Source organism: Coregonus clupeaformis, unplaced genomic scaffold, assembly GCF_020615455.1.
Source record: "Coregonus clupeaformis isolate EN_2021a unplaced genomic scaffold, ASM2061545v1 scaf1044, whole genome shotgun sequence".
NCBI lineage: Eukaryota > Metazoa > Chordata > Actinopteri > Salmoniformes > Salmonidae > Coregonus > Coregonus clupeaformis.
This window is the reverse complement of record NW_025534498.1, coordinates 80,328-100,786: the sequence shown is the minus strand read 5'-3', so window position 1 is coordinate 100,786 and position 20,459 is coordinate 80,328. Positions and strand designations below refer to the sequence as shown.

Here is a 20,459-nt window from a genome sequence, read left to right as displayed (position 1 = left end):
CCCGCCGTACTTTCAAATTCATCTGCAAATACAGGCTTCTTGTAGGCCCGGCTAGCTCAGTCGGTAGAGCATGAGACTCTTAATCTCAGGGTCGTGGGTTCGAGCCCCACGTTGGGCGCTATTTTTTCTATAGACCTTTGAAACGAACAAGTCATACATTTGGCATTTACGGGTGAAAGTGTGTTGCCTTTTTTATGTAATTCCGCTGCTAAATCGATAGCTTCAGAGTCCATACATTCATCGTGGAAAATAAACGCTAGTGGGCGTGGCGTTTGGCCGGAGCGATGTGGCTAGGTTCAAACCAGGCATTTTACTATCGCTTCCCTTAAAAATATAATTAATATAACATACATGATACATGATACATGATGTATAAATACGCCACAATACATGATGGTGAAAAAGATTAGCAGAGGATGGTGTCAATCCATCCACCGATGGGTAACCTAGCTAACGTAGAAGGCGTGAAATAAAACCTTTGGGTTATGTGCACAGCTGTAGCTGTATTTTCATTGGTCAATTCTTGTGGCGCGGTCTCTGGTCGGTTTTCGAGGATCAATTCTTGGTACAGTTTTGGTAGAGGACGTGGTGAAAAAGGACTAGCAGAGGATGGTTTCGATCCATCGACCTCTGGGTTATGGGCCCAGCACGCTTCCGCTGCGCCACTCTGCTCTGGAATGCTTTAACAAAGGATTTTGTTCATAAACCTGAGGTAGGGCATATATGACATATATCAACTGCTGGTTTCATTGCTACTCTTTTCTTTTGTTGTATATTATTTGTTTATATTTATTTTTGTACCCATAATTTGTCATCATTACAGTTCAATACATTCATACACTTCCCTTTCACCCTTTCAAAAACAATTAGCTACCTTTTTCAAAAGGTAAACATTTGATAATACTCTTGTTTCACACATACAATGTGCATAATATATCATGCATGTATATTTACGGCCGCTGATTTATTTGTGAATTTACGGGGTCTATTTATGTATCTGAACATTACTAACAATGATTGTTATAACTAACCCATTGTTCTAGCTGTGCATGCGGTTATACGACTGAGAATGAAGAAAAGTATTAATTCCCTGACCGGGAATCGAACCCGGGCCGCGGCGGTGAGAGCGCCGAATCCTAACCACTAGACCACCAGGGAAAGTTAAAAAACTTAGGACAGTTTGACTATTCATCTGGGTTACCATTTGACGCTTTGCGCTCTGCCTGGTAGAGGATGTTTTCACAGTGAAAACAATCTTCACATGAACTTGATTGGTCAACTCGCCCAGCTCTCCTGCATTCATTTACATAACTGGTATCCTTTTGGGTTAACTTTGCCCATTCAGAGGACTGTAAGAAAACGTTGGTTTACTGATGTAACATTGGTTCTCTGAGTAGAGTAACTGGTCGCCAAACGACCTATGGTAAAACTCCTGCCCTTCACGCGATGTGATTGAGATGCTTAATATCAAAGTCGTTTACAGTCATGCCACACCCGTACTGTACCCACGTGACCTGCCACTGTGGCTGATATACTTACAACAACAGCTCACTGATTGTTGATAAGTATAGGTTCATGGTAAGCTCACTTATATGGGTTGAGAGAGCGTGCCATGTCCAGAACCACAGACCCCACTGATGGTGTGGACATAACATGTGAGGATATGACAGAGCCAAGTGACTTGGTGTATAGCGAGAATAGGAGAGGGCCTAGAACTGAGCCCTGGGGGACACCAGTGGTGAGAGCACGTGGTGCGGAGACAGCTTCTCGCCACGCCACTTGGTAGGAGCGACCGGTCAGGTAGGACGCAATCCAAGAGTGAGCCACGAGGGCACTGCGTTCATCCACCTCTGGTCTGCTGCCTTTGATACTGTGAACCATCAGATCCTCCTCTCCACCCTCTCCGAGCTGGGCATCTCCGGCGCGGCTCACTCTTGGATTGCGTCCTACCTGACCGGTCGCTCCCCCCGTTGTGGTGTTTCAAATGTCTGTTGTGGTGACCGTATTACCGCCACACCGGCGGTCACGAAACATGAAGGCAGTCAAATTCCACGACTGTTTAGTCACGGTAATTAGGCTTCTCCAAGCTCTGATGCTGCTGATGGTCATTAGTAGCCTACCAAACTTGCTAACTGCCTGGTACTCAGCACTCTGTTGTCCCTCTAATCACTCTGACATCAATGCAAATGTAATCGAAAAACGAATCAAACACTTCATGAGAGCCCATGAGCTCATGTTGAGCAACATTTCTATAGGCTATGCAATTGCGCGAGAAAACAGAGTGATGGCCTCTATTAAAAAGAGGAGGATCCCATCAGCTTTCTATAGGCTAGGCCTACTATACTTATTTCTCAACTTTCCTAATATTAAGCACATTGCTTATCTTTACAACAGGAGTATAGCCTACCTGGCTGGCATGAAAATGAACCACGGGAAAAGCGTCCTCCATTCGCTATTTAAGTGCATAGATGACATTTATTTATTCCCTTGCCCCTGTTTCGAGTCAGGTGCATGATAATGGTCCATTCTAAATAAAATAAAATGTCACACATACATTATTTAGTATATATAAAGACAAGATTAAATCAAGAATAGTCTGATGGGTGACAATATTAGCCTATCACTTGTGAATGATGCCCAGCATAAGGCAAAAACAACGCCTTTTTTTACGACTTTTTTTAATCATAGTCGCACACCTCATGTAGCCTAACCCATAGGCCTATATGTTTTCATAAGGTTTGTATCACAACTAAAGTGGCCAAATAACTTCTTAAAATTAAGCACATGAATCCGCTTTACAAGGGGTGTAGAGCCTAACTGGCATACATAAGCAGCACGTGAGTTTCAAGTTTGGGGAAGATAATTTTCACCATAAAAACGCACCTTTATAATAAAAGCATTACATGCATAATCATATTTGCGGTCACTTTTGATAATGGTGTTTTCCCGCTAATGGAACATTTGTGCTTTTAGCCTGCTGCAGTGTGCGCATTGCTGCACTTATGATGTGAAGAAATAGCCTAATAGTTTATCAACATTTTAAGCTAAACGTTCTGATCTGTTGCATCAGCCTCATTGCGTAAAAAAGGTTTTTTGATGCTAGTGGTTGTATTAATTTGGGATCTATCGCATCACATTACCAGACTATGTTTGAAATATTTATTTCTCGCACAGAATAGAATTGATCAACTTTTGTACTGTGGGGGATAGTAGATTGATGTAGGCTAGTGTTTTTGCTGTTCGTTAGTCCTACTCATCTTGTTGGCTGACGAAAAGTAAATGTGGACAGTTCTTCCAATATCTTCAATATGCACCTCGGAATTGGATAAGGACGCGCAATTGCGTCCCAAATGTGCCTGTCTTCACTTGTAGCCTGTGAGAAAGACCTGATCACGTGATGGAGAGCCGTATGAGTAATAGGTGCTTCAGAGCACGCAGCACTCAGGGAGAAGGGAATTATAATTATTATACATAGCCCAAGGGCACAATGGCCACTGGCCCGCCAAATGAATTGATTTTTTTAGGGTGCATAACGGCCACACAAAGGGGATGCCGCCGGGAAATTCGAGGCATTATCAAGTGCTTGTCAAATTGTGAATGAGAGACTGATGAAGTGTGTACAGCCTGCGCAAAAAACAAAGCAGAGCTCATGCCTTTCAAGCGACTTTTTTCAAATCATCATTAGAGTCGCATCATGCAGCCTTACAATGTATTAAAAATCATATCATACTAAATGGAGTGTCTCGGTTTTACATACAGAATAGTACGAAATGCTCTGAGACCAGTTTGAGAAAGCGCATGTAATTCTCCAACTCACTTGGATGAAACAATAGCCAATAGAATGGCAGTCTTGACTGAGAGCTCATATAGCTCAATTGAAGACATGGGCTCAAATGGTGGGCTCATATGTGATCGTAGGACAACATCTAACTCCCATGAGGGTACTGAAGGACCCCTGGGGGGCAGTAGTCTGCTGGCACCTTTCATGAATTGGGATACTAGAGGGCGTGCCCGCGCTGAAGACGTCTAAATCGGTCCACTAATACAGGACTAGTAAAGGATCAGTGCACTACTTTTGTGATTAAAAAAACAACAAAATGTATTGCAGTGTTTACCAGCATTTGTAACTTGAGTCTGATAATTATCTGCACAAAACAGTTAATTTGATAATACTTGTGGAATGTAAAAAACTTGCTTGATAGGCCTATATGTTTTCTAGTTCCTTCAAATGCAAATGCAACTTATTTCCAATGTGAAAACTAAAATTGTCTATTCATTACTTTTTAGTAGATACTCTTATCCAGAGCAACTTACAGTAGTGAGTCCATACATTTACATACTAGGTCCCCCATGGGAATCAAACCCACAACCTTAGTATTGCAAGTGCCATGCTCTACCAACTAAACCACATCATCACAAACCACTTGATGTCTCAATGTACTCAATTACTGTATTGTGCATTGTTTTTCTTCATGGTGATGGAAAGTCTACAGGTACAAACCTACAGTTGAAGTCGGAAGTTTACATACACTTAGGTTGGAGTCATTAAAACTCGTTTTTCAACCACTCCACAAATGTCTTGTTAAAAACTATAGTGCATGACACAAGTAATTGTTCCAACAATTGTTTACAGACAGATTATTTCACTTATAATTCACTGTATCACAATTCCAGTGGGTCAGAAGTTTACATACACTAAGTTGACTGTGCCTTTAAACAACTTGGAAAATTCCAGAAAATTATGTCATGGCTTTAGAAGCTTCTGATAGGCTAATTGACATCATTTGAGTCAATTGGAGGTGTACCTGTGGATGTATTTCAAGGCCTACCTTCAAACTCAGTGCCTCTTTGCTTGACATCATGGGAAAATCAAAAGAAATCAGCCAAGACCTCAGAAAAATAATTGTAGACCTCCACAAGTCTGGTTAATCCTTGGGAGCAATTTCCAAACGCCTGAAGGTACCACGTTCATCTGTACAAACAATAGTACGTAAGTATACATGGGACCACGCAGCCATCATACCGCTCAGGAAGGAGATGCGTTCTGTCTCCTTGAGATTAACGTACTTTGGTGCGAAAAGTGCAAATCAATCCCAAAACAACAGCAAAGAACCTTGTGAAGATGCTGGAGGAAACAGGTACAAAAGTATCTATATCCACAGTAAAACGAGTCCTATATTGACATAACCTGAAAGGCCGCTCAGCAAGGAAGAAGCCACTGCTCCAAAACCGCCATAAAAAAGCCAGACTACGGTTTGCAACTGCACATGGGGACAAAGATCGTACTTTTTGGAGAAATGTCCTCTGGTCTGAAGAAACAAAAATTGAACTGTTTGGCCATAATGACCATCGTTATGTTTGGAGGAAAAAGGGGGATGCTTGCAAGCCGAAGAACACCATCCCAACCGTGAAGCACGGGGGTGGCAGCATCATGCTGTGGGGGTGCTTTCCTGCAGGAGGGACTGGTGCACTTCACAACATCATGAGGAAGGAAAATTATGTGGATATATTGAAGCAACATCTCAAGACATCAGTCAGAAGTTAAAGCTTGGTCGCAAATGGGTCTTCCAAGTGGACAATGACCCCAAACATACTTCCAAAGTTGTGGCAAAATAGCTTAAGGACAACAAAGTCAAGGTATTGGAGTGGCCATCACAAAGCCTAGACCTCAATCGTATAGAAAATGTGTGGGCAGAACTGAAAAAGCGTGTGCGAGCAAGGAGGCCTACAAACCTGACTCAGTTACACCAGCTCTGTCAGGAGGAATGGGCCAAAATTCACCCAACTTATTGTGGGAAGCTTGTGGAAGGCTACCCGAAACGTTTGACCCAAGTTAAACAATTTAAAGGCAATGCTACCAAATACTAATTGAGTTTATGTAAACTTCTGACCCACTGGGAATGTGATGAAAGAAATAAAAGCTTAAATAAATCATTCTCCCTACTTTTATTCTGACATTTCACATTCTTAAAATAAAGTGGTGATCCTAACTGACCTAAGACAGGGGATTTTTACTAGGATTGAATGTCAGGAATTGTGAAAAACTGAGTTTAAATGTATTTGCTAAGGTGTATGTAGACTTCCGACTTCAACTGTAGATGACCAGCTTATGTACAACACAGTAATGTACATTTACATTAAGTGGTTTGTAAGGATGGTAAATTAATACTGAACAAAAAGTGGTTGTTTTCCATGTTATTTGATCAAGAAAAATATTTAATTTGATGAGGATGTTTTGTGTCTTTGAACATAACTTTGCACCTTTTGTTGTAAATGTTTGAGGACAGGGTTTTATTCTTTTTGGATCCCGTTAGAATGACAATCGCAGAGAAAGGGACAGGGCAACCACTCTTACAATTCCAACTATTGAATCCTGCAAGATACCGTTCTTAATTATGCAACTACTTTTTTGGCAAAGCAGAGATGCTGAAAAAATTGTTTTGTTCTCGCTACAGATGTCTATATCGGTCTGCTAATACTAGTAATGGCCCAGTGTACTACTTTTGTGAACACATATTTTTATTTTTTTGTGTAAATATTTTGTATTCATATTTTTTTGGTATTCTGATTTTTCAGGGGGTGTTGCAGCATCCTCATCACTCCTAGTTCCTGTGGCTATGCCTGGAATGGCTCAAGAAGGAGGCTAGACTGTTCTGGAGTGGCCAGCGAAGAGTTCAGATCTGAATTACATCCCTAACCTATGGCGAGCGCTGAAAACAACAGTTGGTGGAGGGCACCCCTAAAACATTGAAGAATTAGAGCAGTTATCTTGGTCAAAGGCTGTTGACTGGGTGCCAATAACTTTACCCATGCCATTTGTCATTTTCTAAATTAAAATTGTAAACTTAAGTTTACAAAAATACAATTGGTTCTGCAGTGTTGAAAATCCAATAACAAGGTGTGGAGACCAAACGTTTTTTTTCTTCAATTTCAACTTATTAGAGAAGAAATAGGTCATTCTTTAAGAAAGTTGCAAGGGTGCCTATATATTTGGCCACAATTGTATGATTGAATTGTTGACAACACACTATATTATGCAACATAAATGGGTTAAACCACATTTCATGCCCCATGGGGTCAATAATCAATATTCAGACTAAAGGTTGCCTTTAAAATAATACCTGTAATAGTAATAAAATAAAACACTTTTATTATCTCAAAATGTAGTCTGAACATGTGGGAAACATGATGGAAATTCAAGAAAAACATTTTGGTGGATATTGCACACTATACACCACCTGAAAACGCATTCATTTCAATGTAATTGAATATTCATGTTTTGTCACACAAAATTACCATATTTTTCCCAAATTCAACATCAGTCCTCATTTAACAATGCTTACCTAACTATGAAAGCCATTGAAGCAGACCTAAAGTAATTTATTTAATATATATATTTTTATAAGCAAAAATGTTATGCAAATTGCAATTCTAATCCTGCTTGACTTCTCAACCGCCTGGTAGAGCTCTGTAATTTCCAAATTAAACATAAAGTTGAAAAAGTTTTTATTTTAGTTGTTCATAATAGGAATTTACAGTGAAATAACACATTTTGTTCAACGTGTTTTTCAAGAAGTGACAGTTAAGATGTGGCTTTGTTTTTGTACAAAAGCGCAGGTGGATTGCCACTCTAACAGCTGTGCACGGGCTAAAAAAACAAGACCAAAACATCTCTGCCCTCCTTTCAACCCTGCCAGCTGTCTTTCTGGTAAACATCTTAAATGTATTGCAATTTCTAAGACGCTGGAGAGTGTAACCTACAGCGATCTAGTGTAACAGCCAGCTAGCTCCAGTCCTGCGTTTTGGGATGGATCTGTTGGAGCCCCCCGCGCCGATGAATGATCATGCTGCTTCTCCTCCTTCGGTGTCCAAATCCAAGAACTGCGATCTGTCCCCGGCTATGAGAGCCAAGATCGAACGGAACAGACAGCGGGCTGTGATGCTGAGGCAAGCCCGCCTGGCCAGCAGACCATCGGCTGGAGAGGGGGGTGGAACCTCGGCTAAAGTCGCCAAGACAGTCGACTCTGGTGGAGGGTTCTTCATTGATGAAGAAGAGGAGGAGCAAAGGACAAAGAAAGTGGTGCATCAACCAGGTATGTGGATTTATAATAAATTAAACATTGCTGGGGGCATCAAGGTATTCATATCTGTTGCATTATGTAATCTCTCATCTGTCAAGATGTCAGATGTGAAACAGAGAAAGATGTATTGGTGGTTCATGTGCGCCCCCTTGTGGATTCATGTCATACCACATGCCAGTTGCTGATTGGAGTTTGTTTCTTTCAATCAGGTATAACTACCTGCTACAGTAAATAATGGCCATAATACATTATTTACGGCATACGTGACAACCAACCACTATCTGAATGACTAGTAACTCAGTGTTTGACTATAGCATCTTGGGTGAACTCTCCTCCTAGCACTCTTTCCAAACTGATTATAAGTTATATATACTGTGTGTGTATATATATATATATATATATATATATATATATATTTATTTTGGTATTGTATATATATATATGGTACTGTGTATATATATATATATATATATATATATATATATATATATATATATATATATATTGGTATTGTATATATATATATGGTACTGTGTATATATATATATATATATATATATATATATATATACAGTGAGGGAAAAAAGTATTTGATCCCCTGCTGATTTTGTACGTTTGCCCACTGACAAAGAAATGATCAGTCTATAATTTTAATTAACAGTGAGAGACAGAATAACAACAAAAAAATCCAGAAAAACGCTTGTCAAAAATGTTATATTTGACCCCTCTGCAAAACATGACTTAGTACTTGGTGGCAAAACCCTTGTTGGCAATCACAGAGGTCAGACGTTTCTTGTAGTTGGCCATCAGGTTTGCACACATCTCAGGAGGGATTTTGTCCCACTCCTCTTTGCAGATCTTCTCCAAGTCATTAAGGTTTCGAGGCTGACGTTTGGCACTCAAACCTTCAGCTCCCTCCACAGATTTTCTATGGGATTAAGGTCTGGAGACTGGCTAGGCCACTCCAGGACCTTAATGTGCTTCTTCTTGAGCCACTCCTTTGTTGCTTTGGCCGTGTGTTTTGGGTCATTGTCATGCTGGAATACCCATCCACGACCCATTTTCAATGCCCTGGCTGAGGGAAGGAGGTTCTCAACCAAGATTTGACGGTACATGGCCCCGTCCATCGTCCCTTTGATGCAGTGAAGTTGTCCTGTCCCCTTAGCAGAAAAACACCCCCAAAGCATAATGTTTCCACCTCCATGTTTGACGGTGGGGATGGTGTTCTTGGGGTCATAGGCAGCATTCCTCCTCCTCCAAACACGGCGAGTTGAGTTGATACCAAAGAGTTCCATTTTGGTCTCATCTGACCACAACACTTTCACCCAGTTCTTCTCTGAATCATTCAGATGTTCATTGGCAAACTTCAGACGGGCATGTGCTTTCTTGGGCAGGGGGACCTTGCGGGCGCTGCAGGATTTCAGTCCTTCACGGCGTAGTGTGTTACCAATTGTTTTCTTGGTGACTATGGTCCCAGCTGCCTTGAGATCATTGACAAGATCCTCCCGTGTAGTTCTGGGCTGATTCCTCACCGTTCTCATGATCATTGCAACTCCACGAGGTGAGAACTTGCATGGAGCCCCAGGCCGAGGGAGATTGACAGTTCTTTTGTGTTTCTTCCATTTGCGAATAATCTCACCAACTGTTGTCACCTTCTCACCAAGCTGCTTGGCGATGGTCTTGTAGCCCATTCCAGCCTTGTGTAGGTCTACAATCTTGTCCCTGTAATCCTTGGAGAGCTCTTTGGTCTTGGCCATGGTGGAGAGTTTGTAATCTGATTGATTGATTGCTTCTGTGGACAGGTGTCTTTTATACAGGTAACAAACTGAGATTAGGAGCACTCCCTTTAAGACTGTGCTCCTTACCTCAGCTCGTTACCTGTATAAAAGACACCTGGGAGCCAGAAATCTTTCTGATTGAGAGGGGGTCAAATACATATTTCCCTCATTAAAATGCAAATCAATTTATAACATTTTTGACATGCGTTTTTCTGGAATTTTTGTTGTTATTCTGTCTCTCACTGTTCAAATAAACCTACCATTAAAATTATAGACTGATCATTTCTTTGTCAGTGGGCAAATGTACAAAATCAGCAGGGGATCAAATACTTTTTTCCCTCACTGTATACACTACCGTTCAAAAGTTTGGGGTCACTTAGAAATGTCCTTGTTTTCCATGAAAACATACATTAAATTAGTTTGAATAGGAAATATAGCAAAATGCATAGGAAATTTAGTCATTGACAAGGTTAGAAATAATGATTTTTAATAGAAATAATAATTGTGTCCTTCAAACGTTTCTTTCGTCAAAGAATCCTCCATTTGCAGTAATTACAGCCTTGCAGACCTTTGGCATTCTAGTTGTCCATTTGTTGAGGTAATCTGAAGAGATTTCACCCCATGCTTCCTGAAGCACCTCCCACAAGTTGGATTTGCTTGATGGGCACTTCTTACGTACCATACGGTCAAGCTGCTCCCACAACAGCTCAATAGGGTTGAGATCCGGTGACTGTGCTGGCCACTCCATTATAGACAGAATACCAGCTGACTGCTTCTTCCCTAAATAGTTTTTGCATAGTTTGGAGCTGTGCTTTGGGTCATTGTCCTGTTCTAGGAGGAAATTTGCTCCAATCAAGCGCCGTCCACAGGGTATGGCATGGTGTTGCAAAATGGAGTGATATTCTTCCTTCTTCAATATCCCTTTTACCCTGTACAAATCTCCCACTTTACCACCACCAAAGCACCCCCAGACCATCACATTGCCTCCACCATGCTTGACAGATGACATCAAGCACTCCTCCAGCATCTTTTCATTTGGTCTGCGTCTCAGAAATGTTCTTCTTTGTAATCCGAACACCTCAAACTTCGATTTGTCTGTCCATAACACTTTTTTCCAATCTTTCTCTGTCCAGTGTCTGTGTTTTTTTGACCATCTTAATCGTTTCTTTTTATTGGCCAGTCTGAGATATGGCTTTTTCTTTGCAACTCTGCCTAGAAGGTCAGCATCCCGGAGTCGCCTCTTCACTGTTGACGTTGAGACTGGTGTTTTGCGGGTACAATTTAATGAAGCTGCCAGTTGAGGACCTGTGAGGTGTCTGTTTCTCAAACTAGACACTCTAATGCATTTGTCCTCTTGCTCAGTTGTGCACTTGGGCCTCCCACTCCTCTTTCTATTCTGGTTAGAGCCAGTTTGCACTGTTCTGTGAAGGGAGTAGTACACAGCGTTGTACGGGATCTTCAGTTTCTTGGCAATTTCTCGCATGGAATAGCCTTAATTTCTCAGAACAAGAATAGACTGACGAGTTTCAGAAGAAAGTTATTTATTTCTGGCCATTTTGATCCTGTAATCGAACCCACAATTACTGATGCTCCCGATACTCAACTAGTCTCAAGAAGGCCAGTTTTATTGCTTCTTTAATCAGCACAACAGTTTTCAGCTGTGCTAACATAATTGCAAAATGTTTTTTTAATGATCAATTAGCCTTTTAAAATGATAAACTTGGATTAGCAAACACAACGTGCCATTGGAACACAGGACTGATGGTTGCTGATAATTGGCCTCTGTGCGCCTATGTAGATATTTCATTAAAAATCAGCCGTTTCCAGCTACAATAGCCATTTACAACATTAACAATGTCTACACTGTATTTCTGATCAATTTTGTGTTATTTTAATAGACAAAAAAATTGTTTTTATTTTGAAAACAAGGACATTTCTATGTGACCCCAAACTTTTGAACGGTCGTGTATATATATACAGTACCAGTCAAAAGTTTGGACACACCTACTCATTCAAGGGTTTTTCGTTAATTTTTACTATTTTCTACATTGTAGAATAATAGTGCAGACATCAAAACTATGAAATAACACATATGGAATCATGTAGTAACCAAAAAAGTGATAAACAAATCAAAATATATTTTATATTTGAGATTCTTCAAAGTAGCCACCCAGTGCCTTGATGACAGCTTTGCACACTCTTGGCATTCTCTCAACCAGCTTCACCTGGAATGCTTTTCCAACAGTCTTGAAGGAGTTCCCACATATGCTGAGCACTTGTTGGCTGCTTTCCCTTCACTCTGCGGTCCAACTCATCCCAAAGCATCTCAATTGGGTTGAGGTCGGGTGACTGTGGAGGCCAGGTCATCTGATACAGCACTTTATCACTCTCCTTCTTGGTCAAATAGCCCTTCCACAGCCTGGAGGTGTGTTGGGTCATTGTCCTGTTGAAAAACAAATGATAGTCCCACTAAGCCCAAACCAGATGGGATGGCGTATCGCTGCAAAATGCTGTGGTAGCCATGCTGGTTAAGTGTGCCTTGAATTCTAAATAAATCACAGACAGTGTCACCAGCAAAGCACCCCCACACCATAACACCTCCTCCTCCATGCTTCACGGTGGGTACTACACATGCGGAGATCATCCGTTTACCCACACTGCGTCTCACAAAGACACAGTGGTTGGAACCAAAAATCTCAAATTTGGACTCCAGACCAAAGGATACATTTCCACCGGTCTAATGTCCATTGCTTGTGTTTCTTGGCCCAAACAAGTCTCTTCTTCTTATTGGTGTCCTTTAGTAGTGGTTTCTTTGCAGCAATTCGACCATGAAGGCCTGATTCACACAGTCTCCTCTGAACAGTTGATGTTGAGATGTGTCTGTTACTTGAACTCTGTGAAGCATTTATTTGGGCTGCAATTTCTGAGGCTGGTAACTCTAATGAACTTATCCTCTGCAGCAGAGGTAACTCTGGGTCTTCCTTCCCTGTGGCGGTCCTCATGAGAGCCAGTTTCATCATAGCGCTTGATGGTTTTTGCAACTGCACTTGAAGAAACGTTCAAAGTTCTTGAAATGTTCCGTATTGACTGACCTTCATGTCTTAAAGTAATGATGGACTGTTGTTTCTCTTTGCTTATTTGAGCTGTTCTTGCCATAATATGGACTTGGTCTTTTACCAAATAGGGCTATCTTCTATATCAAATCAAATCAAATCAAATTTTATTGGTCACATGCGCCGAATACAACAGGTGCAGACATTACAGTGAAATGCTTACTTACAGCCCTTAACCAACAGTGCATTTATAAAAAAAAAAAAAAATAAGTAAAAATAAAACAACTAAAAAACAAACAAAAAAAAAAAGTGTTGAGAAAAAAAAGACCAGAAGTAAAATAAAGTGACAGTAGGGAGGCTATATATACAGGGGGGTACCGTTGCAGAGTCAATGTGCGGGGGCACCGGCTAGTTGAGGTAGTTGAGGTAGTATGTACATGTGGGTAGAGTTAAAGTGACTATGCATAAATACTTAACAGAGTAGCAGCAGCGTAAAAAGGATGGGGTGGGGGGGCAGTGCAAATAGTCAGAGTAGCCATGATTAGCTGTTCAGGAGTCTTATGGCTTGGGGGTAGAAGCTGTTGAGAAGTCTTTTGGACCTAGACTTGGCACTCCTGTACCGCTTGCCGTGCGGTAGCAGAGAGAACAGTCTATGACTAGGGTGGCTGGAGTCTTTGACAATTTTGAGGGCCTTCCTCTGACACCGCCTGGTATAGAGGTCCTGGATGGCAGGAAGCTTTGCCCCAGTGATGTACTGGGCCGTACGCACTACCCTCTGTAGTGCCTTGCGGTCGGAGGCCAAGCAGTTGCCATACCAGGCGGTGATGCAACCAGTCAGGATGCTCTCGATGATGCAGCTGTAGAATTTTTTGAGGATCTGAGGACCCATGCCAAATCTTTTCAGTCTCCTGAGGGGGAATAGGCTTTGTCGTGCCCTCTTCACGACTGTCTTGGTGTGTTTGGACCATGATAGTTCGTTGGTGATGTGGACACCAAGGAACTTGAAGCTCTCAACCTGTTCCACTACAGCCCCGTCGATGAGAATGGGGGTGTGCTCAGTCCTCTTTTTTTTCCTGTAGTCCACAATCATCTCCTTTGTCTTGGTCACATTGAGGGAGAGGTTGTTGTCCTGGCACCACACGGCCAGATCTCTGACCTCCTCCCTATAGGCTGTCTCATCGTTGTCGGTGATCAGGCCTACCACTGTTGTGTCGTCGGCAAACTTAATGATGGTGTTGGAGTCGTGCCTGGCCATGCAGTCATGGGTGAACAGAGAGTACAGGAGGGGACTGAGCACGCACCCCTGAGGGGCCCCCGTGTTGAGGATCAGTGTGGCAGATGTGTTGTTACCTACCCTTACCACCTGGGGGCGGCCCGTCAGGAAGTCCAGGATCCAGTTGCAGAGGGAGGTGTTTAGTCCCAGGATCCTTAGCTTAGTGATGAGCTTAGAGGGCACTATGGTGTTGAATGCTGAGCTGTAGTCAATGAATAGCATTCTCACGTAGGTGTTCCTCTTGTCCAGGTGGGAAAGGGCAGTGTGGAGTGCAATAGAGATTGCATCATCTGTGGATCTGTTGGGGCGGTATGCAAATTGGAGTGGGTCTAGGGTTTCTGGGATAATGCTGTTGATGTGAGCCATGACCAGCCTTTCAAAGCACTTCATGGCTACAGACGTCAGTGCTACGGGTCGGTAGTCATTTAGGCAGGTTATCTTAGAGTCCTTGGGCACGGGGACTATGGTGGTCTGCTTGAAACATGTTGGTATTACAGACTCAGTCAGGGACATGTTGAAAATGTCAGTGAAGACACTTGCCAGTTGGTCAGCACATGCTCGGAGTACACATCCTGGTAATCCGTCTGGCCCTGCGGCCTTGTGAATGTTGACCTGCTTAAAAGTCTTACTCACATCGGCTACGGAGAGCGTGATCACATAGTCATCCGGAACAGCTGGTGCTCTCATGCATGCTTCAGTGTTGCTTGCCTCGAAGCGAGCATAGAAGTGGTTTAGCTAGTCTGGTAGGCTTGTGTCACTGGGCAGCTCGCGGCTGTGCTTCCCTTTGTAGTCTGTAATAGTTTTCAAGCCCTGCCACATCCGACGAGCGTCAGAGCCAGTGTAGTACGATTCAATCTTAGTCCTGTATTGACTCTTTGCCTGTTTGATGGTTCGTCGGAGGTCATAGCGGGATTTCTTATAAGCGTCCGGGTTAGAGTCCCGTTCCTTGAAAGCGGCAGCTCTACCCTTTAGCTCAGTGCGGATGTTTCCTGTAATCCATGGCTTCTGGTTGGGGTATGTACGTACGGTCACTGTGGGGACGACATCATCGATGCACTTATTGATGAAGCCAGTGACTGATGTGGTGTACTCCTCAATGCTGTCTGAAGAATCCCGGAACATGTTCCAGTCTGTGCTAGCAAAACAGTCCTGTAGCTTAGCATCTGCGTCATCTGACCACTTTTTTATTAACCGAGTCACTGGTGCTTCCTGCTTTAGTTTTTGCTTATAAGCAGGAATCAGGAGGATAGAGTTATGGTCAGATTTGCCAAATGGAGGGCGAGGGAGAGCTTTGTATGCGTCTCTGTGTGTGGAGTAAAGGTGGTCTAGAGTTTTTTTCCTCTGGTTGCACATTTAACATGCTGGTAGAAATTAGGTAGAACGGATTTAAGTTTCCCTGCATTAAAGTCCCCGGCCACTAGGAGCGCTGCATCTGGATGAGCGTTTTCCTGTTGATTAATGGCCTTGTACAACTCATTCAGTGCAATCTTAATGCCAGCATTGGTTTGTGGTGGTAAATAGACAGCTATGAAAAATATAGATGAAAACTCTCTTGGTAAATAGTGTGGTCTGCAGCTTATCATAAGATACTCTACCTCAGGCGAGCAAAACCTTGAGACTTCCTTAGTATTTGATTTTGTGCACCAGCTGTTGTTTACAAATATACACAGACCGCCACCCCTTGTCTTACCGGAGTCAGCCGTTCTGTCCTGCCGATGTAGCGTATAGCCTGCTAGCTGAATGTTATCATTGTCGTCGTTCAGCCACGACTCGGTGAAACATAAGATATTACAGTTTTTAATGTCCCGTTGGTAGGATATACCTTGTCACAACACAACTGATTGGCTCAAATGCATTAAGAAGGAAATAAATTCCACAAATTAACTTTTAAGAAGGCACACCTGTTCATTGAAATGCATTCCAGGTGACTACCTCATGAAGCTGGTTGAGAGAATGCTAAGTGTGTGTAAAGCTGTCATCAAGGCAAAGGTGGCTACTTTGAAGAAACTCAAATATAAAATATTATTTGATTTGTTTAACACTTTTTTGGATACTACATGATTCCATATGTGTTATTTCATAGTTTTGATGTCTTCACTACTATTGTACAATGTAGAAAATAGTAAAAATAACGAAAACCCTTGAATGAGTAGGTGTGTCCAAACTTTGGACTGGTACTGTATATATATATATATAAGAGCGTCTGCTAGCCTGATGTATGTGATGTAGACAGTGTTGAGCTTTACTGCTCTCTCTGACTGTCCTCCTAGCCCCGGTGATAGAGGCAGACTACCTGGTGTGTGATCACTGTGACAAGTCGTTTATGGATTCCTACCTTAGCAACGGCTTCGATCTGGCAGTCTGTGACAACTGCAGGTAAAACCAGTGCTGTTCCTTCTTGTGTCAATGACATCAGAATATGCAACTATACAGATATTGTATTACTTATACTAGCCTTGTATTTAAGCTTCAAGGGTATAAGAATAATAGCCTGGTCCAGATGTATTTGTGCTGTCTTGCCAACTAGTCATTGTCACGCACCCCACTATTACCATAGGAGTTGGTAAGACAGCACAAACTGATCTGGGACCAGGTTATAAGAATAGAGGCTGCAAATGAGCTAGTATACTATATTTTCTCTTTCCACTATGAATGTCCCCCACCAGAGACTACGAGGTGAAACACAAGCTGATGTCCCGTACGGCGGCAAAGCAGCTCTACCTACTGAAGGACTGTGATCTGGACCAGAGGGAGCCAGTGCTGAGGTTTGTCCTGAGGAAGAACCCACACAACCCTCACTGGGGAGACATCAAACTCTACCTCAAGCTGCAGGTAGGACGAGCTAACAGCCATTATTACTGCTTCTAAGTCGCTGCTTTTCCTCATCTTGGCTGTGTCTGATGCCTCCTCCTACGTGCTTAGAGAGGAAGGTGAGGAAGCAAGGCTTTGGTGGCTAGTGAAGTTTTCAGACACAGACCTTGTCTTCACTTGTCACTGTACTAGTGTTCCCCTACTGTTGTTTACAGCCACCCCCTAATGTGTTAGTGGCTCGTCTTTATTAGGCACCAAACAGAAGAAAGAATACTGAGATAGGGAAGGAATACCTAAACTCGTCTAGAATACATTTTTATTATCATTTTCAGTTTCAAAACGTTTTATGTTGCGTGCCCTAATGAACATGACCCAGGTGTATTTACGTTAGATCAGTAAACATGTTGTGCTGTGTTTCCAGGTGGAGAAGCGCTCCTTAGAGGTGTGGGGCTCCGAGGAGGCCCTGGAGGAGGCCAAGGAGTCCAGAGAGGAGAACAGGGAGGTGCAGAAGCAGAAGCGCTTCAACAAAAAGGTCAAAGGTCAGTAACACTGATTTTGTAAATGTATTTAACATGAATTAAATAGTGGGATTGAGACAGACAATAGGCTTTACAGACAACAGAACGACTGTGTTCTGATCCTCACTCGGACACAACACAACTGAATCATGAAGTCACCTTTTTCTCTTTAAAAAGCTTGCAGAAAGATGCATTAATATAGATAAAACCTAGGACCTCCAGTGGTTTGTACTAATCAGGTGATGCAGTTTTGTTTCTTTATTATTGACTTGCACACTGAGCTTGCCAGTGTCACGTGATTATTCAGCTTACCGTATTTTAAATCAATAATAGTGAAACAAACTATATTAAATAAATACAAATTAATCAAATAATTCCCACACACCTGCAACAAGTACCCTCAAATGTGCGACTGCTTTTCTTATTTATGTAGTGACAATTTACTGTATTATGATTTTGGCTGTTGTGGCCAGAGCTGCGTTGTGCGATGAGGAGCAGCGTGTGGACAAAGGGAACCAATGTTCACCAGCACCAGTACTGCCCTGAGGAACTAGTGGATGAAGAGGAGGATCTCTACAGGAAGGTCTGTAACACCTGTGGACATGAACTGACCTATGAGAAGATGTAGCCTGGTGTCCTTTAAAGTTCGTTTTTTGTGGACCACTGGTAGACACCGGACGCGTAAACTGACATTCAAATGACTGTTACCTTGTACTTGACACATGCCTTGAAGCGAGGAGGCCTACCTGAAATCATGTCTCAGTACATGCCATACACAATACAGATATACATCAATATTTATCTCTTACAATCTGTTGTGTTGTGCTCAGAAGATGGTGATAGTTGTTATACTATAAAATATCAACTGTTAATATGCTTAACTTCCCTTTTCTATAGACCATTTGTAAAATCATGTAATATGTCAAAGGATCTGCATGTCTGAAATTACTTTTGTAATTGTAATGAAAAATACATATTTTTCCATAATGTGATCACTTTTTTTGCAATAACTTGAACATTTAGTTGGATTACTGTGGATGGATAAAGACAGGATACAATCCGGAGCGCGGAAGATCCACGTTGTAGCGGTAAATTAACTTGCGTCATTATTCTGAGGTTGGTGGTTCAATCCCCATTTGCTATTTTTCACAATTAAAAATATTTAAAGAGAACATTGAAATGTTAGATAATTTGTGGGTCAGATAAGATCTGTGTTCTGTAATTCTGGGCCCAGTTTTTCCGATCACATAACTTTTGAAAAACTGGGCCCAGATGAGTCAAAATTCAACTGCTTAGGCTTCCCTGAGTATAAAGAAACAATGTGATGATGTTGGGAAAATGTGCAGGTGGCTGAGCGGTTAAAGCAACTTTCTTGGTACCCTGAGGTTGTGGGTTCTAATCTAGATGTACAATATGTGCTTTTGACTGTACTTCACAATGTCAAATACACCAACCTGGTCTCAGAGCATTTTCGTATTATTCTGTACGTAAATCCGAGACACTACATTTAGTATGATATGTTACGTTTCATATGGTATGTATTAATTTGTGGATGTGCATCATCCATTTCGTATATGTTACCGCCCCGTGGTTCCAGAACAGCAGTGGTTATGGAGGGAAACCGCTGGAAAAAGTAGGTACAGATTTTAAAAGCACTAAGTGACTACTTTTTCCAGAGGTTTCCCTCCATAAACGCTGCTGTTCACAGGAGGGAGAACCGCAGGACTTAACCCCCATTAGTGGTCACGGTCCACCAACCATCAGTGAGTGTCAATGCAACCACACTCACAGGATCTGCCTGGGCTTGAACCTACAACCCTGCGCTTATACACCAAGTGTATACTAAGAGGCCACTAGGTGGCAACATGGGAGCTGTAAATAGCAGTCTGTTAGTGACCTCTACTGGTCAGGTCCATAGTCCAAGAAACACCTGGGGTGTATTTATTACGGCGATTCTGTTGCAAAAGTTTTTTTTGTGTACAAAATAAACCATTTACTCCAAAACATTTAGCAAATTCAGTTAGGTCCCTCCCCGTTTTTGTTTCCATTTGGTTCTTAAACAGTAAACGGTTTCGCAAGACGTAATGAATACAACCCAGGTGCGGGAGCTTGAGGCAGACAACTGGCCCTAAGACAACCGGCATGGGGTGGAACTGGCTGGAGAAGACTACCAAGAACAGAGAGCTCTGTGGGAGAGTCGTCTCTAGCCTATGCAAGGGCTAGATTCTACCAGATCCGCGCTAGCCGACACCCGCATAGCGGCTGTTTTGGCGGTGTCGGTGGAACTGTGTTAGAGCCTTCAAATCGACAAGCGGCTCCTGGCATTATACATATCATGGACATTGCCATTGCCTGCAGCTAATTTCCTGTAAAAAGACAAATGTCCATGGCTTATGACATGGGGGGGGGTACGCCAGTCGCATGCAGCCGTGTTTACAAGTTTGAACACTGGAATGTGATGTAATCTACACCTCGATTAGGCTGATAGAAATCCTCATTATTTTCTTCAATTTAAGTATCATTATTTCTATATACTACACTTTCTCGTTCTGAACTTTTCAAGTGAGTGGGACAGGTGTGGCTTTGTGAGAATGACTACACGAGCAGCCACTCACTGATTTGACAGCTCCAACGCAGTTACACCTCCGACATATCGCGTAAATAAATAATACGATCTGCTGTGCAGGTGTCGGTTATCCCGGGTTAACGCTGAATTGATTGACTCGAGCCCATAGTTGTCACCCAGCTTCAGTTCGAGGTTGGATACATGGCATCTATAGGCCAGTCGTGTGGGCCAGACAGCTCTCCCTCAGACACTGGGCAGAATCACATCAGAATGCAAACACAGCCAAACCCTGGACAGATCAACTAGACAATAAGGCCACACCTCTGAACTCACCTAACCTTAAGCTTCCATCTAAACTGTGCAGACGGATATTCATGTC

The 20,459-nt window shown here is 42.3% G+C and overlaps 1 protein-coding gene and 2 non-coding genes across 4 annotated transcripts; 2 read left to right on the top strand and 1 right to left on the bottom strand.

Moving 5' to 3' along the window:
* The first annotated feature begins 45 nt into the window (after nt 1-45).
* Nucleotides 46-118, top strand: trnak-cuu. Its single transcript has one exon. It is a non-coding gene; the product is annotated as a tRNA-Lys (tRNA).
* A 375-nt stretch (nt 119-493) lies between these two features.
* On the top strand, nt 494-18,681 carry LOC121554700 (DNA repair protein complementing XP-A cells homolog). Of its 2 annotated transcripts, XM_041868395.2 has the most exons (7): nt 495-712; nt 6,577-7,708; nt 7,880-8,093; nt 16,456-16,561; nt 16,852-17,017; nt 17,418-17,535; nt 17,988-18,681. In XM_041868395.2, exons 3-7 carry the CDS (start codon nt 7,901-7,903, stop codon nt 18,140-18,142), a joined length of 738 nt encoding a protein of 245 aa, XP_041724329.1. In that variant the 5' UTR covers nt 495-712; nt 6,577-7,708; nt 7,880-7,900; the 3' UTR covers nt 18,143-18,681. The 2 variants fall into 2 exon arrangements, with proteins under 2 accessions (XP_041724328.1, XP_041724329.1); XM_041868394.2 differs by having other exon boundaries at nt 494-712; nt 6,577-8,093.
* Nucleotides 1,087-1,158, bottom strand: trnae-cuc. The gene has a single exon. It is a non-coding gene; the product is annotated as a tRNA-Glu (tRNA).
* Nucleotides 18,682-20,459: the final 1,778 nt, after the last annotated feature.

Excerpts from the sequence above, each read along its gene's own strand:
- LOC121554700 (XM_041868394.2), top strand. The coding sequence starts at position 7,808 with ATGGATCTGTTGGAGCCCCCCGCGCCGATGAATGATCATGCTGCTTCT. Across the intron at positions 8,094-16,455 it reads GAAAGTGGTGCATCAACCAG|CCCCGGTGATAGAGGCAGAC; the intron begins GTATGTGGATTT and ends CTGTCCTCCTAG. Across the intron at positions 17,018-17,417 it reads AACTCTACCTCAAGCTGCAG|GTGGAGAAGCGCTCCTTAGA; the intron begins GTAGGACGAGCT and ends CTGTGTTTCCAG.